Source organism: Ovis aries, chromosome 9 (genome assembly GCF_016772045.2).
Source record: "Ovis aries strain OAR_USU_Benz2616 breed Rambouillet chromosome 9, ARS-UI_Ramb_v3.0, whole genome shotgun sequence".
Taxonomy (NCBI): domain Eukaryota; kingdom Metazoa; phylum Chordata; class Mammalia; order Artiodactyla; family Bovidae; genus Ovis; species Ovis aries.
Window position 1 is genome coordinate 86679519 of NC_056062.1, and position 27040 is coordinate 86706558.

General features: G+C 37.2%; 1 protein-coding gene across 2 annotated transcripts in view; it reads left to right on the top strand.

The window, feature by feature from the left end:
* NBN (nibrin) overlaps positions 1-27040 on the top strand; it is a 55365-nt gene that overhangs the window by 27203 nt on the left and 1122 nt on the right. For both annotated transcript variants that reach the window (XM_004011849.4, XM_012184160.3), the window contains exons 8-15: positions 333-430; positions 6641-6770; positions 8124-8402; positions 10487-10931; positions 16139-16207; positions 17409-17564; positions 18825-18938; positions 26620-26669. In XM_004011849.4, the coding sequence (XP_004011898.2) occupies positions 333-430; positions 6641-6770; positions 8124-8402; positions 10487-10931; positions 16139-16207; positions 17409-17564; positions 18825-18938; positions 26620-26669 (1341 nt within the window). The remainder of the gene's footprint in view (positions 1-332; positions 431-6640; positions 6771-8123; positions 8403-10486; positions 10932-16138; positions 16208-17408; positions 17565-18824; positions 18939-26619; positions 26670-27040) is intronic.

Here is a 27040-nt window from a genome sequence, read left to right on the forward strand (position 1 = left end):
AGGCAAGAACACTGGAGTGGGGTGCCATTTCCTTCTCCAGTGCATGAAAGTGGAAAGTGAAAGGGAAGTCGCTCAGTCGTGTCCGACCCTTAGTGACCCCACGGACTGCAGCCCACCAGGCTCCTCCGTCCATGGGATTTTCCAGGCAAGAGTACTGGAGTGGGGTGCCATTGCCTTTTCCAAGCTAGTACTATATGTATTTGCAATTCTCTGTGTACCATTAAATTGTGATATCACCTGAGGGGAAAAAAGGATAGATTCAGTTGATATCATCTTAATAAAAATTGTTAATTTTAATGTATTATTATGCTTAAACTATTTTATTCTAACAGGCAGGGTCTTAGACCTATTCCAGAAGCAGAAATTGGATTAGCAGTTATTTTTGTTACTACAGAGAATTACTGTGATCCACAGGGCCAGCCCAGTACAGGTAATTAAAATTTTATTGATTCTTCAGCAACTTTATATGTAAATGGATGATAAGCTGTATGTACATTATACTTGCCAGGGTGACCATTTTTACCATCTTTTAAAGGTCATATGTTTATCCATTCATTTATTCATTCAGTAAATATTTGTGGCTACTAAGTACTTGGCATGGTTGTAAGTACTGAAGGAACAGTGGTGGATAAAGTAAGCAAGATACCTTTACTGTGAGCTTTATATCCTAGAAGTCAGGATTCAGACAGTTAACAAGCATACACATCTGATAAGTTCTGTTAAGGCCAAGTACAAAGGGAAGGCTGAAAAGTGACGTGATAGTGACTGGGAGTAGGCTCCTTTAGATTGGGAGTCAAGTATGGTCTCACTTAGTATGTCATGTTTGAGCACCTTATGTCCTGAAGTGATGGGGAAAGGCGGCAATGGAAGGATCTGGGTAGCAGAATTCCAGGTAGAAGGAACAGATCACAATCACACCTGTGTGGAGAATGGATTCCAAAGGCCCCAAATGGAAGTGGGAACATGAGTAGAAGCTCCTGTGAAGGTCCAGTTGAGAGGAGCCTGGTGCCTTGGACCAAGGTGGGCAGCACAGTAGAGAGCGGAAAAACAAACGGAGGCCAGGTTTTGGAGCTAGACCCAGTAGGTCTTGCCTGTGTAGGATTTAGAAACAACTTAGATCTAGTCTTTTGGCATGAATAACTGGTTGGATGATGGTGCCATTTATGCAGATAAAGAATACATATTATAATCATCTCCACGTTGACTGTTACAAAGCCATTTTACGCAGAGCAACTATTAGCCTTTTTTAAAAAACTCACTCCCCTACTCTCTTGATAAGCTGATGTTGCCATTAAGAAAGTGGTTCATTTATTTTTTCCTTCTCGCTTCTTTACCTTAGATATTCTTACATTTATTGTCCTTGCTAACTTTTCTTTGTCTAGCTATCCATTCAGTATTTCTTTATACATTTATTTGCATCCTAGATTCTTTTTAATAGTTACTTATAAGCAGTTATTGGGCTTGAACCAAAAGGCAAGTTATGACAGCACCACCTGATTATGTGCTCCAGGCAGTATCACAGGAGGTATCATTTATGTTGTAGCCCACTGAATGGCACCAATAGAATTGGACAGTGTACCTTCCGATTGGTAATAATAGCTGCCATCGCTTGAATTTGCAAAGATTGCAGTGCTTTACGTATGGCATTCCAGTTTAATATGCAAAACAATCCTTTTAAGAGAGATGACATTTTTGCAGCTTATAGGTGAGGAGACTGATGTACAGAGATACAGAGAGGTTAAGAAATTAGCCAGAGGTCACATAAGAAATAATTGAATTCAAACTGACTCTAAGTCAAAGCTGTTATGATAATATTGTATTGCTCTTGTGATTGATGTTGTGGGGGTTACTGGGAGCAGATATAAAAAGGTAGACAGCTAGTCCTTAGATTTTATGATTCGGTGAGAATGCTTATTCACCTGAAATCTCTACCCTTTCCCATGAGTGCACTGGACATACTTCTGTCTTTAAACAGTTAACCTTCAAATACAGTTTAAGAGCTTGTGAAGTTTTCATTATAGTTGTGGTATGGTGACTGTTTCCTCAGAATTCATGACTGAGATTCTCGGAATTTATCCTTAGAGTCAGAAGTAAAGTATCTCTTTAGCCTCTTTCAGAAAACTACTTTGATGTAGATACCAAAAGTGAGCCATATTCTTGGAGAAGCTGTCCACTGGCAAGCTCCCAACCCTTTAGAAATAGCATATACTGTAGATACTATTTTGTTGACAGTGGATTTCTGTTCTGTTATAGAAAAAACAAAACCCTATGTATAATTTCAGATTTTAACAACACAACAAAAATATGTAAAAATAAACAATCATTGAGTCTTTGTGTGTGGCTCCCCTTTCCCAGTACCTGTTTGGGACAACTGTCCTTTGTTTTTCTTTCAGAAAACTGGTTTCTCAGTTAGATAGGTGCTTCAGAAACATTTTTTTTAGTGCAGATTCACATTCTGTGTAATTCAGGATATTGTGGGATGCAGCCAAGGCATCAGATTATTTTGGTTTGTTTTGCTTGATTTTAACCTCCTGTTTATTATATAAACTCCAAGAAACTAAGGAAGGACTGGGCTAGAGAGGAGGTATTCAGACCATCAACTTCAGTCATTTTTTTACTCATCCAAGACCTGAAATTCTCCCTCTGTAGCTTCTGCTCGCGAGGCTTACTCCCATCAAGATACTGCCCTATTTGAACCCTCCGTATCTTTCTTTCCTGAGGGCTGTTACAGTTGCCCCCAGTGAGAGTCCTGCCTCCATATTCATCTATACAGTTAATTTTTCACTTTGCCACTAGAATCACTTTCCCATTTCCTAAAAACTTTTCCTTGTTCTTATTATCTGTCAAATAAATCCTTAAGCCCTTTGTCTAGACTTTTGAGCTTTCAACAGTTTAGCTGTGGCCTATCTCTTCCCATTGTCATCTCTTTTGTTTCGTATACTTCCCTAGAGAATATATATGACATGTTTTTTAGAATTTCTTAATTTATTTGGGAATAATTCTAACTTATAAATAAAATAACATGTATAATATGCTATATTTGTATATGTGCCATACTCCTTGACCATGCTCATCATGGTCCTTGTTCCTAGAATGCCAACACTGCTCTTCAAAATCTGACTCATTTCACAAATGCATACCTCCTTCATGAAGTTTTTCTAAGTTTTTTTTCCTCTCACTACTCTTCTCCAAGTTAATTATTCTGTTTTCTTTATCCCAGTAACATTTTTGTGTTCCAGTTAGAGTTTCTTTCTACTTTGAAATATCACCAGTTGTTTCCATGCCTCTTTCAGCCACTAGATTGATTGTAAGCTTTTATTAATTTCACATTTTCTGACATCACCAAGCATGATACTTGTTTGTAGTTGATATGAATATTTGCTTAATTGAACTAAGTTATTAGTACATAAGATTATTTTTGCTTGAAGGGGCCAACAAAATTTTATCATTTATCAAAATTTTTATTACATTTCTGCTATTAGAAAGGTATTTATGGCCAGAAGGTCCTTAGAGATCATCTAATCTTTCTAATATTAAAAGGTAAGAGATCTGAAGGCTAAGCAAAGTTGCTGCTGCTACTGCTAAGTCGCTTCAGTCATGTCCGACTCTATGCGACTCCATAGATGGCAACCCACCAGGCTCCCCCATCCCTGGGATTCTCTAGGCAAGAATACTGGAGTTAAGGTCCTATAAATGAAATGGCCAAGAGTGTGTGTGCTCAGTTGCTAAGTCATGTCTGACTCTTTGCAACCCCATGAATTGTAGCCTGCCAGACTGCTCTGTCCATGGATTTTCCAGGCAAGAACACTGCTGTAGGTTGCCTTTCCTCTTCCAGGGGATTTTCCCAACCCAGGGATCAAACTTGTGATTCCTGCATTGGCAAGCAGATTCTTTATTGCTGAGCCTCCTGGGAAAAGCTCCAAAATGGCCAAGACAGTTCTAAAATTTAGGTTTTCTGACTACTAGACCAGTACCTTTTCTATTGTGTTATTTCATATGGAAACATGGTCATAAGAAATTGGTAAAATCTGTGTTATAATATCTTGCACATATTCATAGGTAGGTCTGTGTGGGTTCCAAATCATAGCCATCTGACTTACAAACAATTTTAGGATACACTTTGGGGGGAATAGAGTGAATGCATTTCCTCCTTTTTTTTCATCCTTTGTTTCCTCTTTTCCTTTTGTATTCATGCATTTATCTTTGAACAGGTATTTTTTGAACAGTTGTTATATGCCTTTAATTATTCTGAAAACTTGGAATAAAGAGGTGAACAGGGTAGAGCAAATCCCTCTCATTATGGTATTTTAGCAAGGAGAGCTTTGTCCTTAATCTTACTGTTGATGAACAGTTACTCTGGTTCATTAGGTTCAATTTATGTGTTTCTTTTGGGCTTGCCTCATGGCTCAGTTGGTATAGAGTCTGCCTGCAATACTGGAGACCCAGGTTCGATTCCTGGGTTGGTAAGATCCCCTGGAGAAGGAAATGGCAACCCACTCCAGTATCCTTTCCTGGAGTATCCCATGGACAGAGGAGCCTGGCAGGCTACAGTCCACGGGGTTGCAAGATAGCGACACAATTGAGCGACTGAGCCACCACCACCAAGTGTTTCTTGCAGTGATTATATACCCAGTTTTTTTTTTTTTTTTTTAATATACCCAGTTTTAATTACTGTTTTTTGTAAACTGTTCAAGCTAAAATGAATTTTAGGGTATGTAGGTAAAAGGAATGCCAGTGAGCTTTTAAGGTGTTCATATAATGTGAGTGATAGAAGTAAGTTAAATACCTGAATTTGCAATTAGTTCAGTTCAGTTCAGTCACTCAGTCGTGTCCGACTCTTTGCAACCCCATGAATCGCAGCACACCAGGCCTCCCTGTCCATCACCAACTCCCGGAGTTCATTCAGACTCACGTCCATCGAGTCGGTGATGCCATCCAGCCATCTCATCCTCTGTCGTCCCCTTCTCCTCCTGCCCCCAATCCCTCCCAGCATCAGTCTTTTCCAATGAATCAGCTCTTCGCATGAGGTGGCCAGAGTACTGGAGTTTCAGCTTTAGCATCATTCCTTCCAAAGAAATCCCAGGGTTGATCTCCTTCAGGATGGACTGGTTGGATCCGCTTGCAGTCCAAGGGACTCTCAAGAGTCTTCTCCAACACCACAGTTCAAAAGCATCAATTCTTCGGCGCTCAGCCTTCTTCACAGTCCAACTCTCACAACCATACATGACCACAGGAAAAACCATAGCCTTGACTAGACGGACCTTAGTTGGCAAAATAATGTCTCTGCTTTTGAATATGCTGTCTAGGTTGGTCGTAACTTTTCTTCCAAGGAGTAAGCGTCTTTTAATTTCACCATCTGCAGTGATTTTGGAGCCCCCAAAAATAAAGTCTGACACTGTTTCCACTGTTTCCCCATCTATTTGCCAAGAAGTGATGGGACCAGATGCCATGATCTTCGTTTTCTGAATGTTGAGCTTTAAACATTTATTAAATACATCCTATGTCAGGAGGATCTAACAGTGATAATTTAGTTTTGATACTTAGTAAGTGTCGACTTAAAATTTTTTTCCGTTTTTTTAAAATTCCACTAACTAGTTTATATCCATTATATACCAAACATTGCTCAGAGACTGGAGATGTAGAAATGAGCAAGACTCAGTTCCTATTCTCAAGGAGGTTCCAAGTCTAGTGAGAGCAAGTAACAAGTATGGTATAACATGATGATAATGATAACAGCAGGCACTTGCATGGAGAAGGAAATGGCAACCCACTCCAGTGCTCTTGCCTGGAGAATCCCAGGGACGGAGGAGCCTGGTGGGCTGCCGTCTATGAGGTCACACAGAGTCAGACAGGACTGAAGCAACTTAGCAGCAACAGCACTTGCATAGTCCTTACTGTGTTCCAAGATTTATCTAAGTGCTATCCATCTATCAATTCATTTTGCCCTTAAAACATGTGAGGAAAATATTGTAGTTATCCTCATTTCGTAAATGAGGAAACTAAGGCACAGAGAGTTTAAGTAATACAGGTCACACAGCTAGCATTAAAAAGTTAAAAAGAGTGTGTTAACAGTTGATAGAGTGATGTAAAGGATGGCAGGGGAGCCAAAATAAAGGGCATGTAATTCGCTTTGGGAGGTTTAAGAAAAGTATTCTGGAAGAGTGGCACTTGAGTTAAATTTCTCCTGGTATATAAAATGATGAAGTGATCATTATGGTTTTCTGGAGTAGCCGAAAAATGTCTGTCTAAAACTGTTATCTCTTCAAATAGTATATTCCTTCTGAAAATTAAATTCACCTTGATTTTGATTTGTGTAGATACAGTAGATATACTTTTCATGGGGGGAGAAATTTTAATGTTTTGGTCTCCTGACTAAAGCATAATTTGAATTAGAATTTAAGTTGAGTTTAAGTTGATAATCACTTAACAGGAAAGATTTGATGTAATTTTAACATGATTTGGTTCAGATAAGCTCATCACAGATGCCAGTAGGCTGCTGCTTACAGGCTGAGTATTTGGAGAAAACTGGGTGCTATAGTTCATTCCCTCAGTGTGGTGCACTCCTAGCAACTTTCTGTGACCAAAGGTCCTTCTTGTGTCTAGCAGCTGTGATTCTTTTTTTCACTTCTGTGATTTACAGGACTGAAGACCACAACTCCAGGTCCAAGCCTTTCCCAAGCCTTACCAGCCAATAAAAATTTAATGCCAGATGCCTCAGTGAATGCTACAGCATATGTAGCTGACACAGAATCAGAACAAGCAGATACATGGTAAAGCTTCATTGATAATGAACTATTGTTATTATTCTATCAATAAAGTAATAGTATATTCAAGAAGTAAAGTCAGTGCCTTATCAAGTTGTTTCTTGGGAGACGAAGTATTTGGAGTGTGGGATGCCAGGGAAAATAATATTTGGGGACAGGGTTTAACACACTTTATAAAGTACTGGAAAATAATATTTTTGGCTCTATGGGCTATTGACCTCTGTCACAGGTACTTAACTCTGCCACTTAGAATTAAAGCAGCCATAGACACATGTAAATGAATGAGTGTGGCTATACTCCAGTAAACCTGAATTTACAAAAACAAGTGGTCAGCCATGTTTGTCCTACAAGTTGTAGTTTGTCAACTCCTGAAATAGATAGTTTTGTGTTTTTTTTAAATTCCTTGAAAATGTACATAGAAGACTACAAAGAATTACAGTTTTATTTGTGACTGGTGTTTTATGGTTCTCTATGTAAAGAGGCTTTTTTTTAATTGTTTTTTAATTTTTTTGGAAAGCAGGGGTAGCTCATAAGTATCCTATGGCATTTTTTTACTTAAGATACTATTTTAAATCCATAATGAATTATTCATATTGAAAGATACTTATGGTAGCACTATATTATATCATAACTACATTTTCACTGTACCTATGTTTTGTATTGAAACTGGGTTTAACTTTTTAAAGAGAAACTATTAATTTTTTGAAAGTCAGTTGAATGACAACTCTGGGTTTTTTGTAAAATGAGAATGGCAAAAAAAAAACATAAGAATAGCAAAGATAATATATATTTAACCATACATTGTAGAGGTGTGTGTTTATGTGTGGGTTTAAAATATTTTTCTGTTAATCTAGAGTTTTATTCTAGGGACTGACTTTTGGTTGAAATGTCACCATTTCAGTTCACTGAAAGTGATTAAAATACCACATTATATTTACTAATGGAATTACTTCTTGTTCTTTTTCTGAATTTCTAGTTTTTATCTTTTTTTTTTCTTACATGCAAGTAATTTAAAAATTTTAAACAAAGCAAGAAACACTTAGGAATATGATGGTTTAATTTATAATAAAATACAGGGTTATTATTTTATGTGTGTTTAGCAGTTTTTTAATAGAGCATGCCTGACAGTATGTGCTATAGGGGATGGAGAGAAGGATATCATCTATCTTCAGGGAGCTTTGATGTCAAAGGAGCTGCTTTCTTGAACAATATATTATAAAATATATTGAATAAACAGGTATTTCAAGACAACTATATTCTAAAACTGTATTATATTAGTGCTACTTAAAGGACTTTGTTTCTGGATAAAAATTGCTGTAAATTTGATTGCTTACCATACATTCTTTTCTTTTGCTGCAGTATGGATGTGAGTGAAAGACCAAAAGAAATCAAAATATTTGGAATGGAACCAAAATGTCGAATACTTTCACAAGAAACGTCCACTGTGAAGAAACCCCACAAAATAAGCTCTAATAGTAATATAGTGTCAAATACTCTGGTTAGGATGAAAATCCCAAACTATCAGCTTTCACCGACTAAATTCCCACATGTAAATAAAAGTAGAGGTTGGCCTTCTCAGCATCAGCAAACCAACTCCATCAAAGACTATTTTCAGCCACTTAACTCTCCCAAAAAAAGGTATAATTTTTAATAATAGTGCTTTGTGCCTCTAAAAATATTAATACTTGTTTTATGACTGTAAAATGGTACTAAGTTCATATTCTGTGTAAGTATGCTGTGTAGTCTTTCTGTGTAGAAAGCTGTGGCCCTTTGAGCTTATTCCCTCTCAGAAAGGTCCACATTGCCTTCTCACCTAAGTTCATTTCTGCTGCTATTGTTCAGCTGCTCAGTGGCGTCCAACTCTCTGCAACCCCATGGACTGCAGCACGCCAGACTTCCCTGTCCTTCACCATCTCCTGGAGTTTGCTAAAATTCATGGCCATTGAGTCAGCGATGCCATCCAGCCATCTCATCCTCTGTCATCCCCTTCTCTTCCTACCTTCAGTCTTTCCCAGCATAATGGTCTTTACTAATGAGTTGGCTCTTTGCATCAGGTGGCCAAAGTAGTAGAGCTTCAGCTTCAGCATCAGTCCTTCTAATGAATATTCAGTATTGATTTCCTTTACGATTGACTGGTTGATCTCCTTGCAGTCCAAGGGATTCTCAAGAGTCACTAAGTTCATTAGACAGATTTTCTCTCATTTTTTTCCTTCTGCTGTTTCCTTTGCTGAGTTTTCCTGTACCTGAGTTTTTTTGACCTACCTGTTTCCATTGGTTAGGTCTCTCATTTCCTCTAGGACCATGCCTCATCATTTATTCTTAACTTCTAGCACCTTTAGTATCTTCTTCTAGGTCCTTTTCTTCTATATTCAAAGACTCTGTCTCATTTTTAGTTTTTAAACCCTTCCCTTGACTTGATTTCTTTCTGAAGCTACTGCTGTTTATCTTTTAAATTCACTGTTAAACTTATAAGAGGACATTATTGTTCCTATTTCTATGTGAAATATTTCTTAACTAACAGTATTTCATCACAACCTGACATCCTTGAAAGTAATCACTGACATACTTCACACCTCTAGTGGCCTTTTGGTAACGCTCAACTCTTCATCCTTTGTTCTCCTTGTGATTTCTTCTTGCTTTTTTGTGGTAGTGTCCCAGTTTTGTTTTGTTTTGTTTTTTTGCCTCTCTGACTTTGCTCCCATTGAGGACTTCTTTTCTTCCTACTATGTATGTTTCATTTCAGGTTATAAATGGTCAGTATATTTGGTCCTGACTTAGTAGTATATCACTCCTACTTTTCCACAGAAATCTGCTTTTTTGCCTAATCATAGGTGTAAAACTTTTTCATCCCTGTCATTGCACTGTATATGTAATTTTGTTAGCAGTTTACTGTGTCAACATCTTTGACCTTTTCTGCTCTGCCTCCCCAAAACAGTAGCGCTGATTCTTATTTTAATTGTCTTATAATTATCTCTCTTTCCATCTGTTTGTGTTGCTATCTTTCTAATTCAAACTCTGAGTATTTGAATTATTACAAAAACGTCTTGGTTTGTTTATCCAGACCCCGACATCAGTTTAGATTCATTAAGGTATCACTCTTAACTGTTCCAGTTCAACATGCATATCGTAAACTTGAGAGCAGAAACCCAGTTTGTGTGTCCTCTGTGGGCCTCAGTACCATTTAAATGAGCTAAGTATTCAGCACTTGCTGAGTGAATGATACAGTATTATATGGAATATGCTTAGTCATATATTCACACATATAGTCTTACACTATATTCTGAATTTAGCCACTTCAACTTGAATCTGGCTCTCATGAACTGAACAGGTTTTAGTCCCAGGGTAATTTTTCCCTTGCTCACAAGTTTCCTACATTACAAAGCAAGCTGTTTTTTTTCTGACAGGTCTTTTGTATTTTATATTCTTCTACCTTTTCCATCACACTGATTAATCAACTATTGCAACCTTTAAAAAAGAAGATAAACACCTCTCTGTTATTTAAGCTATGGGATTGATCAGTCCTATCAAAACAATCAAGTGTGTATGAATTATGTACTCTTTTCAGATGTCTACTTTTTTTATTTCTGGCGAGGTAGTTAATCATTAAAACCAGGAATATTGTCAGTTAAATGAAGAAGGGGGTGAATATTGCCAAACTAAAAAATTACTTAGCTGTGCTCATTTTCTGTTTTTGTTTTCTTCTCTCCTTTTTTGAACCCAAGGGAAAGGGATGAAGAAAATCAAGAAATGTCTTTATCCAAATCAGCAAGAATGGAGATATCTTGTTCTCTTTTAGAACAAACACAACCAACTACATCCTCAATAAGGAAAATTAAGGATGAGCACCTATCTCAGAATGTGCTTGTGGGAAAAAACCCAGATAATTCATATGCAGATACCAATTTAAAACCTACTGTGAAAAATTATGCCAATAAGTCTCTTTTTACAGAAAAACTAAAATCAGAAAAAAGAAAAGAAATTGATGATTTAGCCATAGAAGAGGAAGTATTGGAACAGTTATTCAAGGATACAGAATTAGAGTTAGAAAGCGAAGTGAAAGTTCAAAAACAAGAGGAAGATACCAATGTTAGAAAAAGGCCACGATTGGATATAGAAACAAATGCCACTTTTAATGATGAAACAATACCAGAAAGTAACAAGATATCTGTAAGTAACATTATTTATTGAGAAGTATTGCAAATAGGAACTTGGAATGTTAAAAAGTACTTGAGATATTTGTATTGACAGTATGAGCAGTATTCCTGTTTATTTGGGGGAAAAAATTAGAATCTTGTAGACCCTGTATTAAGTATAAGAGTTTGTTGGTTGATAAATGTTAAAAATACAATGATTCTTTGACTATTTATAATAGATGACAACAACTAAAATTGTTATTCATGATTGTTTTAATAGATTTCCAGGCTGTACTGTTTTATTACATCAGACATTTGGCCATGATGTTAAGTATAGGAGGTGCTTTAATCGAGTAAACAGGCACTGAAAGATGAAGAAAGTTAGCAAAACAAAGTATCTACTTAAATAAATTTTTAAGGTAGAGCATGTGTAACATCATTAGAGATTTTTAATTTTCATTTTTATCTTTAATGTTCCATCCTCTTTTCATGAATATTGATAATTTGTTTTACTCACTTTGTTCTAAGATGACAAAGATTATTTTTTAGATTATTTCATATTTTATGCATTATTAAGTAGCCTACTATTTGTAGATTAGTTACCACATTAGGTGAGAGCGCAGATGCAACGATGTGATAAGCGTTTGCTGAGAATCTGAAGATTCCCGGGTAGTGCAGTGGTAAAGAATCTGCCTGCCAAATGCAGGAGGTGCGGATTCGATCCCTGGGTCGGGAACATCCTCTAGAGTAAGAAATGGCATCCTACTCCAGTATTCTTGCCTGGAAAGTCCCATAGACAGAGGAGCCTAGTGGGCTACAGTTCATGGGGTTGCAGAGTCAGACACAATTGAGTGAGGATGAGAACCTAGTGTGTATCAAGCACTATATAAATCTATAACTATTATTGAAGAATCAGAATATATGTCCTGTTTAGCCTATACCCTGGAGAAGAGAACGGCCACCCACTCCAGTATTCTGGCCTGGAGAATTCTGTGGACTGTATAGTACATGGGGTCACAAAGAGTTGGACACGACTGAGCGACTTTCACTTCACTTAGCCTACATACTGGTATCTTCATATGAAGGAAAAAGTCCTTGTTGTTCATTACTTCTTATGAGTGAATGCTTAATGCCCTCTTTGGACCAGTGCATCAGAATCACCTGGTGAGCTTTTAAAAATAAGGATTCCCAGACCAAAGGCCCAGAGATCCTGATTCAGCATGTCCAGTTTTCTTTCCAGAAAAAATTCCTGCATTGTGTTAGTTAAGAATTCCTTTGCTGTCTTTAAAAATGCTAAGGTCAGTGGCTTAAATAGAGTTATTTTTTTCCCCTATAGAAGATGCCCGGAGGTAGGTGACCAAAGCTGCTTGGTAGTTGCTGGTATTAATTTCCTAGGTGTCTGTCTTTCTGCTCCATGAGATGACACCTCTGGCCATCAGGTCAGCTTTCCTGGGAGGAAGAAGAAGGTGGAAAGAAAACAGGGTAAAGGGCTTTCCGCTTGAGTCCATTCTAAGGAGCTTTCTCAGAAGCCCCACTTGACGACTTTGGTTGGTGGCCAGGATTTAGTTAATGGTCTTTGCCAACCCCAGCCCTAACCCTCAATCTCCAAGAGGGTCTGGGAAATGCTTTAAACTTAGTACATCACTTAGGACAACACTGTCCCGTAATTAACATAAAAGTTATATTAATAAGGGAGAAAGATAATGGATACTGAGATATCTGTTAGCAAGACTGAGAACTTCAGAGACAGACAAGTCCTTTATTATCAAAGTTTTAAGATTAGTTGTTATATTACAGAAAAGATTAATTGAACCAAGAAGTTTATATATCCTATAAGTCACTTATAGGATATAAGCAATTTCCATTGTAATGGAGAATTAGATAAGTTGATTTAATATGGCATTTGATGAAATCCAAGGGATGATGTCCTAAATTTAATAAACTTATATCCTTTTATAAAGATGTTTATTAGATATATTTATTCTACTTTCACTCTTGAGTTTTCATTGTCACTTCAGCTCGACTATACAAGAATCTGTGTTCAGGCTAGTACTTAATACTACAATCTTTAGAAAGTCAGGCCCTATTTACGTTACTTTGGGCATGCCTTTGGGAATGCCTTTGCCTTGTGGGACCCTATCCTCCTATATTTATGTCTAGTTTTTCCTGATTTTTTTTTTCTAGTCTTCTTGTCCTTTTACATAGTTCATATCTTCTTTAATGGGCTTTTTTTTTCTTTTTCTTAAATTATTTTGCAGATGGGTCCACCACTCAGCAGTACCACAGCTCTGTCTGACAGAGTTGTAGTTGTACTCACAGAATACTTTGGTCAATCCTGTCTGCTAATTAATTCCTATGACCTGCTTTGACCACACATTCTCCCAGGGCTCATGTCACCCAAGGAACTGGGCATTAGGGCCCAGAGTGGGAGAGACAAGAAGTGAGCACCATATACCCTCCAGTGGTATGAGAACCATTAAACAGTATTTTTTGGACCTGGAAAGACCTTTCATTTAATGCCAAGGTTTATATGCTGTATAATGATACCAGGGAACGTAATTACTTTATTTTGCTGTATGATTCTACAGCATAATTTCCTTTGTCTTTTTTTTTTTTCAAGAATTCATGACATTCTGAATAAAAACATCTGCTAAGTCACTTCAGTTGTGTCTGACTGTGTGCGACCCCATAGACGGTAGCCCACCAGGCTCCACCGTCCCTGGGATTCTCCAGGCAAGAACACTGGAGTGGGTTGCCATTTCCTTCTCCAGTGCATGAAAGTGAAAAGTGAAAGTGAAGTCACTCAGTCGTATCTGACTCTTAGCGACCCCATGGACTGCAGCCTTCCAGGCTTCTCCATCCATGGGATATTCCAGGCAAGAGTACTGGAGTGGGGTGCCATTGCCTTCTCCAGAATAAAAACATGGTACAACATAAATATGTTGTCGCATACTTTTGGAGAGTGAGTAGCAACTTGATTGTGACATGCTTCTACTAAAGTTAAATCACTATATTTACAGTTTTTTAGTAAGAACCTTGTTAACAAAAGTATTTTTGCTTTCAATATAAGATAATTTTTAAAAACTTTTTTGAAAAAGGAAATCCAGGCGAGAATACTGGAATGGACTGCCATTTTTTTCTCCAGGGGCTCTTCCCAACCCAGGAGTTGAACCTGCAGCTCCTGCCACATCTCCTGCATTGCAGGGAGGTTCTTCACCACCGAGCCACCAGGGAAGCTCAAGAAGGCAAAATTATGATACTTCTCTGTGGCATTGGATTCCTTAGCTGTATATCAGAAGGATGTTTTCTAAAATACATTGATATTAGAACGATCATTTTTCTGTTTGGGGATTAAATATGGATTCTAGCGTGTCTGTAAGATTTCCTGTAAGCTAAAATAGAAAGCTATTGGCTAGATACCCCTGTTAGGGGTTTATCCTTATGTGAATGACAGCTGTGCCAATCTTGGCTTTGCTTTCAATTCTCCAGTCTTCATAAAATGCCAACATGACTCCACATCCTTGTTAACATACCTCCTAACAGCACCCACTGTCTACAGAAATCTCTTCTTCACCTGTTTTATACCCTTCTGTTTTGAATTAAGGTTTCCTCTTCTCTTTTTGTATGCTTAATCACTCAGTCGTGTCTGACTCTTTGTGACACCATAGACTGTAGCCCACAAGGCTTCTCTGTCCATGGGGATTCTTCAGGCAAGAATACTGGAGTGGGTTGCCACGCCCTCCTCCTCCAGGGGACCTTCCCAACCCAGGGATCAAACCTAGGTCTCCCACATTGCAGGTGGATTCTTTACTGTCTGAGCCAGCAGTGAAGCCTGTAGCATCTTTGAGAGCCCGGCAATTATACCTTGTCATTTACTGGATACCATCATACTGTCTACAGCAACGTACACTGAGGTAGTACTGTACACACTGAACAGATTTGGAAACTGACGTAGGAGTTATGTAACTTGCCAAGCTGGCTTATCTAGGTTGTGACAACTGGGACAGAAATCCTTGGTTCACCCTATTCTTTCCACTTTCCCATTTGTCAGCTTTCTCAGAATGTCATTCATTCTAGACATTGGGCATGCTAACATGAAAGGCAGTCTGAGAAGATAAGTTTGATAGAACTTTAGGAGGTAGAGTCTCTAGGACGTGGTGATTGACTTAATAAGAGAAATGAGGATAGAGGAAAAAGTATTGGAAAATTCCCAAGCTTACAGTCCAAGGCTCTGGGTATAGTTTTATAGTGTGATTCTCTGAGATAGGAAATAAAAACTTGCTCAAGGGGATGAGCAAGTTTGAGGGAGTAAGACAGAATGGGGAAAAAAAGGTAGAGGGTTAAAATGTGATTGTGGTAACAACTTACAGTGGGTGATGTATGTGAAAATACTCAATTAAAGGGTATGTGGTAGCATTGGCATAGACATTTTTAATCTTACTACTGATAAATAACATTAATTTCTTTAGTCTCTAAGCAAGTTTAGAGTACATTTTGCTTTTTCTTTCCAACTTATTATTAACATTTTTCTGCATTTTTATTACTGAATCATTGAAAATTTGATGTAAAATGATATGCCCCCCTATTGTATCCAAAGGGATTATAGTTGTTATTGAAAGTATTAGAAAGCAATCTGTGTAATGTACTTTTATCTAGTACATGAACTGGATATATGAATATGAAGGATAGTATGATTTTATGCAAGGCAGTCTCCATTTTTTTATAGATAAATACCTTGAACAATTAAAATAACTCTTCCTGGATTAAGGGTATTTAACATTCAATTCTAAATAAATTTAGATAGACTTCCTTAAAAATTTTTAACTATAAAAGTAATACACAATCATGTAGAAATATGAAAAATAAAAATTAATAATTTGTTGATGATCCTATCTTCTGTAGATAACCACAGTTAATATTTTGGCATTTTCTTTTTTAAATCTTATTTTTCAAATTGGACTCAAATGCTAATGCAGTTTTATAGCCACTGTAATTCCTTTATATTATGATCATTTCTCATATTATACTCTTTATATAACTTATATGAACTTAGATTGCTTCCAGTTCTTTACTCTTATAACTCATCCTCCAGTCTTTTTCTAAATATATTTCTATTCTCATCTCATAGTTTCTCTAGGAAAGATACTTGAAAACCGTAGATCAAGAACATGGATAATCTCTAAGGTTTTCAGAAAGGTTCCATCTTGTAACTCTTATGAACAATATTTTTTATTTCTTTAGCAAGAAAATGAAATTGAGAAGAAGTGTGAGCTCAAGAAAGAATCACTCTGGTCAACTAAAGAACTATCTGTGAGGAATTTTTTAATTTTATAAAGATTTGACTTATATTGACTGTCATTTCATTGATTTTTTTACGAGTCTTCATTCTTAGGATTAAAACTGATTCTGTTTCTATAATTTTGGTCTATTTCATAATTATAGTTCCTCTGGAAATGGACAGATCATATTATAAACATGGTATAGCAAAAAGAGTGTGGAGAAAGCCTGAGTGTAATTCTCTGCCCTCTACTCCATAGATAAGAGACCTTTAATAGGTCATTTTCACATTTACGAACTTCAGGTCTTTTGTTTATAAAAACACTTGATATTTCTACAATAGCATTGTTGTTTATATAAAATAGAGTAATGGATATGAAATATTTGTAAACTCTAGAACAAACTACAAAAATATTAGGCTATTGTTATTTTATTAGAGTTCCTGATTACATTTTGTCATTGTCACATGAGCCTTTTCTTTTGATTTTTCTGTTTTTTCATCTCTCCCTGACTGTCTTATAGTCCTGTTAGCAGCTTGCAAATGGATATATAGTTAAGCAGTTTAAAAAACTAAGATGGTCAGCCTTGGGCAGGTATAAGAATGTGTATATGTAGGTACTTAGTTAATAGTAAATGATATAAAGAGTCTCTTTCAGCAACAAAAAGGAATCTTCACACTGATTAAATAACTGTTAATCTGGAATTTAAAAAGTGGCTTTCAGTTAATGAGGTGGTGTGCCCAGAATTAGTGGTTGAGTTTTTTGAGGTGTCCAAACTAATAAAAAACATACATTATTGAAAATCAAGAAAACTTAAGTATAGTACAGATAACTTATAGAATGGATTATATAATAATCTCAATGTATGGTTTTAATGAAAAGAAGCAAACTGTTTCTTGCCAAGAAAATATATACAGGAAGATAAATTATTTATTGGGATGATTTTTACTAGAAGATGCTATTAAATTTCAAATACTTTATGGCTTTTTAGACTTTTGTCATACATGAGTATGTTATAAATGTTTCTGAAGTTAGAGTCAGAAATACTACTTGAGTAATTTTCTGGTTTTGAAATAGATAAGATTTGATTTCAAGTACAAAGTTCAGATGTTAGAAATAAACCTTTTTTTAATTTTACTGTTTTTTCAGATATTTGAACTTTTTTCTAAAGGTTCTTTAAGTGACAAGTAATTTTTCTTTTCCTTCTTATTTTATCCATCTTAACACTGTTTAAGAACAATGGTGAACCTCAGGATGGTGATGAGATGCTTCCAAAGAAAGTGTTACTGACTGAATTTCGATCCCTTGTGGTTTGTAATTCCACCTCCAGAAATGCATCCAGTGTGAATAATGATTATGGTGAACTAAAGAATTTCAAGAAATTCAAAAAGGTATATATTCCTTTAAAATGCAACAAGAGTGCAGTGTTTGAAATGTTTTTAGAAATATACTAAATAGTAATAAAAGCGTTTTATGTTGAAAACTGATGCTATTTCTTCTGCTTAAAACAGTTAAAAGTTACTCTAGTAAGTACATACCCTGCCACTTAAATTAATATATACAACTTTATTAAGGTTGAGTTCTTTAAAGGATGCTGTTTACCCATTTCTTTTCTACCTTATACAGCAGGCTTTTGGCTAGGTTCCTCCTAGTTCTTTTTCTTTCTTTCTTGTTTTGGTCATCTTTTGGTTGCTCAATGCAAGTTACAGGATCTTAGTATCCAACTAAGAATCAATCCTGTGTCCTCAGCAATGAAAGCATGGAGTGCTGAAAGAATATTTCTCATCCTATCTGTATTCTTTTTGTTGTCTATTCTAGGGTGTTTGTTTCTTACTCCATGCTACTATTGACCTGCTAGGTTTTGCTTATGCATTTGATCGGAATATAGTAATTTTTTCAAAAGTGATTTCTGTGAAAGACTGCTTTTCTCTAGAACATGATCTATATGATTTTTGCTGTGACTACAGGGTGTTGTAGCTTTTTCCTCTCAAATGTGAGCTACTATTAACATTAGTTTTCTGCCTATGACTTTAGAGCCATTTAGAGTATTATAATATTATTAAAGTGTTCTGAACGCCATTTAACAGGAAGAATCTCTTCTACTTAGAGTGGACAATGGGAAATATCTCCCACTTATTTTCCACCCCACATGAATAGCACAGGTGCATTTGCATTCAATATCATATTACACAATCTCATTAAATTAAAATGCAAAAGACATACTAAATTTTTTAATTAATGAGGTTAACCACATAAAAAGCAATATAATATTCACTGCTGGCACAGGAGTGGTAAAAGTATAAAGTAGTACAAACTTCTGGAAAATAGTTTGGAAAAATTTAAAACCCTTAAAAATACTAATATCCTTGGCCAAGGAAATTTTTTGAGACTAAAAGAAATTAAATTTTTATACTAAAAGAAGTTTTAACAGGATTGCCTCTAATGAAAGGATTCGTCTGAATTTTTCTGTATATACTCAAATCAATGAAATAACTGTTTCCTCCCTCTTTCACTCATTTTCATTTATGGGATATAAATATGTTTAGTACTTATATGTGATTTGCAGTCTTTGTGTTTTGAAGGTTTTTTGTCTTTAAAAATATGATTGTCTTAATTTTTTAGTGCATTTAACAAGGTTTACTGTTTTACAGGTCACATTTCCTGGAGCAGGAAAACTTCCACACATCATTGGAGGATCAGATCTAATAGCTCATCATGCTCGAAAGAATACAGAATTAGAAGAGTGGTTGAGGCAGGAAATGGAGGTTAGTAGGAACCCAGACTCAGTAACTTGTTTGATTATTTGATCCCTTATGATTTCCTTAGAGCAAATTCTTCTTAAAAACCAAACTTAAGATAAGTGACCTAAGGTTATTCATTCAGAAAAATTCCTGAGTTACAGACCATTAAGATTAATTTGCACCTTTCCCTAACACTTCTCTAAGGGACTTCTAAATTTACTGATCATATGTGCAACTAATTTGCTGCCTACACCCCAGGAACCCAAACCTCAGTTATAAAATTGCTCTTTTGGGAAAATATGAACAGCTATACAGCTCTCCATGTTAGGATGTGGTTTCCAAAAACTCACTGTTTTACAGATAATCAGCTGCATGTGTTTATAAACTCTAATGAGAACTCAGAGAATACAAAAATATGCTTCCTTTACTTTCTGGGTGTTGTGAGTCCCTAATGTATATTCTTTTTTTTTTTAATATAAGTTTATTTATTTTAATTAGAGGCTAATTACTTCACAATATTGTATTGGTTTTGCCATACATTGACATGAATCTGCCACATGCATACATGTGTTCCCCATCCTGGAACCCCCTCCCACCTCCCTCCCCATCCCATTCCTCTGGGTCATCTCAGTGCACCAGCCCTGAGCATCCTGTATCATGCATCGAACCTGGACTGGCGATTCGATTCACATATGATAATATACATGTTTCAGTGCCATTCTCCAAAATCATCCCACCCTCGCCCTCTCCCACAGAGTCCAAAAGACTGTCTATACATCTGTGTCTCTTTTGCTGTCTCACATACAGGATTATCATTACCATCTTTCTAAATTTCATATATATGCGTTAGTATACTGTCTTGGTGTTTTTCTTTCTGGCTTACTTCACTCTGTATAATAGGCTCCAGTTTCATCCACCTCATTAGAACTGATTCAAATGTATTCTTTTTAATGGCTGAGTAATACTCCATTGTGTATATGTACCACAGCTTTCTTATCCATTCATCTGCTGATGGACATCTAGGTTGCTTCCATGTCCTGACTATTGTAAACAGTGATGAACATTGGGGTGCACGTGTCTCTTTCAATTCTGGTTTCCTCGGTGTGTATGCCCATTGTGGGCATTTGTATTTCCACACCCCTACCTCATGCCAGGGCCCTTTTCCCCCTTTTTAGATGACTTGCATGTCTACCATATTCCTTCTCAGGTCTGAAAGTCAGTAACAATCAGAATATATCTCAGTATTGATCATTCTTCCTTCTTTTTTCCTGCAACACAGTATGTGATTTTGATTTGTAGATACAATTCTTGTTTATTTCAAGGAACTTTTCTGTTACCTCCTTAAAGATATTTTTATATTTATTGGGATTGCTACACTTAAGACATTACTCTCCTTTATTAAATCATCTTTCTGCTTCACATCCATTATTCTACATTCATTGTTGTTTTCTCTAAGCTCTTTAACTATATCAGAAATTAAAATTTCAGTTGTATCTGTTCTACTCCTCACTAGCTGTTATGTGATCTTGACTTCATTATACCTAATTAGAAATAATTAAAATCCTAATTACGCATTTAAACATTATTATTATTTTATTATTCCTCTGTCTCCTTCTATGCAGAATGGGAACAAAAATAGTACCTCCATTTCATAGGCTTTTTGTGAGAATTACAGAAGATACTACTTAATACAACATTTATAATAGTGGAAACCATGTCAGCTATTTCTCATTTCTTAATTCTGAAATGGTGTCATTATAGTTTCAGTTTGTTTACTTAACATTCATTCCCATTTCATCTCATTGTGTTTTTCCTATCATTTAACTTTTTTGTTATTTTGTTGCTTTCACGTTCTTATTAATTTTATGTATCTTTTATTTATGGCTTATTATTTCTTGCAAACCAGGTTCTTTAACTGTCTTTGGCATGTTCTGTTCTAGTCTTTTTTTCCCCCAATCTGGATGTGGAGTGGCTTTGCTGTTTTCTTTAATTTTACCACTATTAAAAGACCTGTCCAGATATTGCTTGCTGTGTGACACGGCGTGTGACGTCTTATGCAGGGATTACACTCTAAAACCAGTTTGGGGCTTCCCTGGTGGCTCAGTGGTAGAGAATTCACCTGCCAGTGCAGGAGACATGGGTTTGATCCCTGATGTGGGAAGATCCCACATGCTGCCAAGCAGCTAAGCTGCTGAGCCACAAGTACTGAGCCCGTGCTCTGGAGCCTCGGAGCCGCAACTCCTGAGCCCACACCCTAGAGCCCATGCTCCACAATGGGAGAAGCCGCCTCGGTGAGAAGCCCGTGCACGGCAAGTAGAGAAGCCCCCACTTGCTGCAACTAGAGAAAAGCCTGTGTAGCAGTGAAGATCCAGCACAGCCAGAATAAATAAATAAAATTATTTCAAAAGGAAGCAGTTTGAGGCAGAAAATCACTCCTACCCTAGTGCATCCATACTTGTCAGTATGGCAGCGTATTCAGTCAAAGGCACGTAGCATGGCCCATCTACTTGTTGTGGCCTGAAAACACTGAATTGATGTGGGGTGGTGGGGTGGTCAGGTAAAGCTGTGTGCTGCTCTTCCTGGGAATGGAATTAAACGTGTATCAGGGAGTGTCTCTCCTCCCAGAAGAGAATAACCTGGAGTTTCTGGTTACTTGCCTGATCTGTTAGGGGTGCCTGGAGCCTGTGTCTTTGGTTAGTGCCAGTCTCACTGACTCACCTCCCTGTGCCATTAGCCCCTCCCAGCATTCCACCAGGAGTTGTTTTCTCTTTCCTGCTCAGACTGCTCTTTCCCAAATTTGTAGTATTAGTAAGAATTCTCAGGTTTAGACAGTTCTGTAGCACCTTTTAATGAGTTGGAGGAGCATTAGGAATCAGTTGCATTAGTCTTTGGGTTCTTTGCACAGCCACGTTTTTGAAGTCCACATCTTGCTGCTGCTGCTGCTGCTGCTGCTAAGTTGCTTCAGTCGTGTCCGACTCCGTGCGACCCCATAGACGGCAGCCCACCAGGCTCCCCCATCCCTGGGATTCTCCAGGCAAGAACACTGGAGTGGGTTGCCATTTCCTTCTCCAACGCATGAAAGTGAAAAGTGAAAGGGAAGTCGCTCAGTTGTGTCCGACTCTTAGCGACCCCATGGACTGCAGCCTACCAGGCTCCTCCACCCATGGGATTTTCGAGGCAAGAGTACTGGAGTGGGGTGCCATTGCTACATCTTGATTAGTTTATAACTGGTGAGTGTTATTTGTTCTTGTATGGGGTGAAGCTGAGAGAATGATGGTGCAGCTGCTGACTTGTTTCTTTTATTTCATTAGCATTAGTAGAGAGACTGTGTTCTAGATTTATTCTACCAAATCTCCTCTTTGTTCTAGAGCAATTTCAGGTGCTCTAAGTAGAGTTTGCTCTCTAAGATAATAGAATTGACTTTGTTCTGCTACAGCTCCTGTACACATGTGCTACTGTCTTGATGTCTCATTTCCCTGTGCTTGCTCTAGCTACTCTTCTGTGTTCCCTGCCTTTTGTTTTTTTAAGTCCTTCTTTTTCTTCTTTTACTGCAGACCAGTCTTCGTTTTCACAATCACTTAGTTCCCATACTCTCTTTGAATATAGGATATTTTCATTCTGTGCATTTAACATAATAATTCTTTGAATTCTACCCAACCTGATTTGGATTTTGAAAGACTGTGATATGTAGTTCTCCCAAGCCACTGAAAAATGCCAGTAATAGGAATGCCATTTATTTCTGTTTCTTAACACTATTTTACTTAATAATTTTACTGAGATATACAAGATAAAGCTGATTTTTCTTTTTTAATTAACTTATTTTAATTAGATGATAATTACATTACAATATTATGATGGTTTTTGCAATACATCAACATGAATCGGCCATAGGTATACATGTGTCACCTGCATCATAAAGCCCCTCCCACCTCCCTTCCCACCCTATCCCTCTAGGTTGTCCCAGAGCACTGACTCTGGGTTCCCTGCTTCATGCATGGAACTTGCACTGGTCATCTCTTTACATATGGTAATGTACATGTTTCAATGCTCTTCTTTCACATCATCCCACCCTTGCCTTCTCCCACTGAGTCCAATAGTGTTCTTTACCTCTGTGTCTCCTTTGCTGCTCTGCATGTAGGATATTCTAAATTCCATATCTAGGAGTTAATATGCAGTATTTGTCTTTCTCTTTCTGACTTACTTCACTCTATAATAGGTTCCAGAGTCATCCATCTCATTAGAACTGACTCAAATGCATTCCTTTTTATAGCTGAGTAATATTCCATTGTGTGTATGTACCACAACTTCCTTATCCATTCATCTGTCAGTGGACATCTAGTTCCATCTCCTAATTATTGTAAATAGTACAGCAATGAACATTTGGGTACATGTGTCTCTTTCAATTCTGGTTTCCATTGGGTATATGCCCAGCAGTGGGATTGCTGGATTGTATGGCATTTCTATTCAGTTTTTTAAGGAATCTCCACACTTCTCCATAGTGGCTGTATCAGTTTGCATTCCCACCAACAGTGTAAAATGATTCCCTTTTCTCCACACCCTCTCCAGCATTTATTGTTTGTAGACCTTTGGATGATGGGCATTCTGACCAGTGTGAGATGATACCTCATTGTAGTTTAGATTTTCATTTCTCTAATAATGAGTGATATTGAGCATCTTTTCATGTGTTTATTAGCCATCTGTATGTCCTCTTTGGAGAAATAGCTGTTTAGGTCTTTTGCCCACTTTTTGATTAGGTTGTTTTTCTGGTATTGAGCTGTATGAGTTGCTTTGTACATTTTGGAGATTAATTCTTTGTCAGTTGTTTCTTTTGCTATTATTTTCTCCTTTTCTGAGGGCTGTCTTTTCACTTTGCTTATAGTTTTCTTCATTGTGCAAAAGCTTTTAAGTAGGTCCCATTTGCTTATTTTTATTTTTATTTCATTACTCTAGGAGGTGGGTCATAGAGGATGTTGCTGTGATTTATGTCAAAGAGTATTCTGCATGGTTTCTGGTCTTACACTTAGGTCTTTAATCCATTTGAGTTTATTTTTGTGTATGCTGTTAGAAAGTGTTCTAGTTTCATTCTTTTACGTAGTTCACCAGTTTTCCCATCACCACTTGTTGAAGAGACTGTCTTTTCTCTATTGTTTATTTTTGCCTCCTTTGTCAAAGATAAGGTGTCCATAGGTTTGTGGATTTATCTCTGGACTTTTTGTTTTGTTCCAGTAATCTATATTTCTGTCTTTGTGCTAATACTATACTGTCTTGATGACTGTAGCTTTGTAGTATAGTCTGAAGTCAGGACAGTTGATTGCTCTTGTTCTGTTCTTCTTCCTCAAGATTGCTTTGGCTATCCAGAGTCTTTTGTGTTTCCATACAAATTGTGAAATTATTTGTTCTAGTTCTGTGAAAAATACTGTTGGTTGTTTGATAGGGATTGCATTGAATGGGTAATTACTTTGGGTAATACTCAATTTGGTATTCAGGTGTACTCATTTTCACAATATAGATTTTTACAATTCAAGAGCATGGTATATTTCTCCATCTATTTGTGTCTTCCATTTGTGTTCTGCTCTACTTATTAGACAATGTAAAAAGATATAATTTCATTTTGACATTTCATTTTATAAATAGGAAATCATTCTGGTAAGTTTGAATCCTGCGAGTATAAGCTGGTGCTCTTATTCAAGTAGACCTGGTCAATCCCAGTTCTTCCATATGACAGTTTTCTGATTTTTCTTAACCTGAGTCTCTGTTCCTTATTGGTTAAAATTGGGATAATAGTGTAAAATAGTGATGAAGTTATATGAAGATTAAGTGAGTTTTTCTTAGAAACAGTTTTAAGATAGTATCTAGAAATATATAAATGTAAATTATTTATAGTAAACAAACTATCTGCATTCAGTGAACTTACACTTCTTTAGTGGAGACGTGATACAAATAATTATAAGAGGTACAAATTGGGTAAAGTTTTGTGGGAGTTCTTCATATCAGACTTGTTTTTATTATGTTTTTAAGTTATTTATTTTGTATTGGGGTATAGCTGGTTAACAGTGTTGTGACAGTTTCAGGTAAATTGTGAAGGGGCTCAGGCCCGAGTCCCTTCACATGCGTGTATCCGTCCCCTCCCGTCCAGGCTGCCACAGCACACTGAGCACAGTGCCATGCATGGTACAGTAGGTTCCTGTTGGTTATGCATTTCAATCATGGCAGTGTCAGACTTATTTTTAAATGAAGAGACTCAGAAAGCCATTGTTAAAGAGGTGAAGAACATGTTCCTTGACACATAGGAGGCAGTAAATAATTATTGAGCAAATGCACCTTGAAAGATGGTCAGCTTTGGAAAGAGGAGGAAAAGGAAGTAATTTCTAGATAGAGGAAGAAACATGAACAAAAGCAGAGAGAGGCTAGTATGTTTGTTGGGAGGTGTGTGTGGTGTTTTGTCTTTGTGTGATTCAGTTTATCTGGCTTTATAGGGTTCATGAAGAAGAGGGTGAGAAGTGATTGAGAAAGTAGAATGGAGCGAGGTCATGAAGAACCTTTCCCATTTAGGGGTCGTCAGACTCAAGAGTGTGTGTTTTCTTTGGTAGGTTGGGGAAGTCATTGAAAGGTTTTGAGTGGCACATGATAAGATCACAGCTGGACTTGAGGAAGGGTGCATGCAGCTCAGGGTATTTCTGGTCCCAAGTCTCAAAGGTGCTTTAGGAGTTTGGTGAGTTTATGTGTAAAATTATTTTGTGGATGAGTTAATTCAGTAGCAGTTTCTGAGGCCTGACTTGGGACTGTGAGGAGAGCCTCTTTAACTGAAGAGCTGCTCCGGTTGAAGGCAGGGTAAATACTACCCTCTCAGGCTTCTGTCAGTGGTATGATCTCAAAACATTGACATTTCATTTAGTAAAAGGGTTTTGCTGGAAAAAAATGTTTAAAAACTTAACAAACTAGCAGTATATGTGCTGGTTGCCTTTGAGAGGAGATTGGCTGGAGAAATTTGATTAGGAGACTTCTGCAGTAATCTTGGCACAAAGGGAAAATGGAACAGATTGGTTCCGTGGGTGAGAACTGGCAACCTCCAGGATGTGGTCAGCTGCTGCAGCTGGCGCAGCATGTAAGGGTCGAACGTGGTCGACGCACAGTTGGAGAAAAAGAAACTAGAGACAGAATGAAAGTTTTAAAGATAGGAGCAGGGGACTCAAGACCTCTTGGATCAAGAGTCCTGTTCCTTGGAGCCCCATCACGTTTATTTCGTGTCTTGGCAACAGAAAGAATCTGTTGTGCTGCATGAAGTTAGCCTCCTGTGTCCCCAGTCATGTCTCCCATTTTATTAATTACTTTAAACTACCTTTGTTATTTTGTACAAGGGCTGTCACCTAACTGGAGGTCATAGACCCACATATGCCTTGGGAAAACATCTTGGTGTGTGCACAAGCAGCGTTCTGAACTTGGGCTGATCTGGAATTCCAAGGTCCACGCTGTTTTTCTTTAGTTTAGCAGGGTATGACAACCCCAATGAATCAACCCAATGTACTTTTATTTGGGTTATGCTGTATTGCTATATTTTGCTTTTATTCTTTTCCCATGGTGATTTTCTCATGGCTTAGCCAGAGCAACAGGCAGCTGTTAACCTCTGCAGTCAACCAGCATGGCAGTTTCATTAACGGTATATTCATCATTGAGCAAATCTTTGAAATTATGTTAATTTTGACAGGTTCAAAATCAGCATGCCAAAGAAGACTCTCTTGCTGATGACCTCTTTAGGTAAAGTTTAATTTCAGCTTTCTTGTGCATTTTTGTATACAACACTTAGTTCTGTTGATAGAGTTTAAATGTTTTGACCCCTTTCCTTAAAATTAGACACTTGGTACCTTCACCTAAGTAATATTTTGTCTTGTTTTTAATTTTTTTTTAACTACTTGAGCACCTGTTTACTACTGGATAAAGGCTTGGGCTTAATTCACCTGTACTGTGTCACAAGATGTTTAAATTATGGGCATTTGGGCTTCCCTGGTGGCTCAGTGGTAGACAATCCACCTGCTGGTGCAGGAGATGCAGTTTGATCCCTGGGTCTAGAAGATCCCCTGGAAAAGGAAATGGCAACCCACTCCAGTATTCTTGCTGGGAAATGCCAT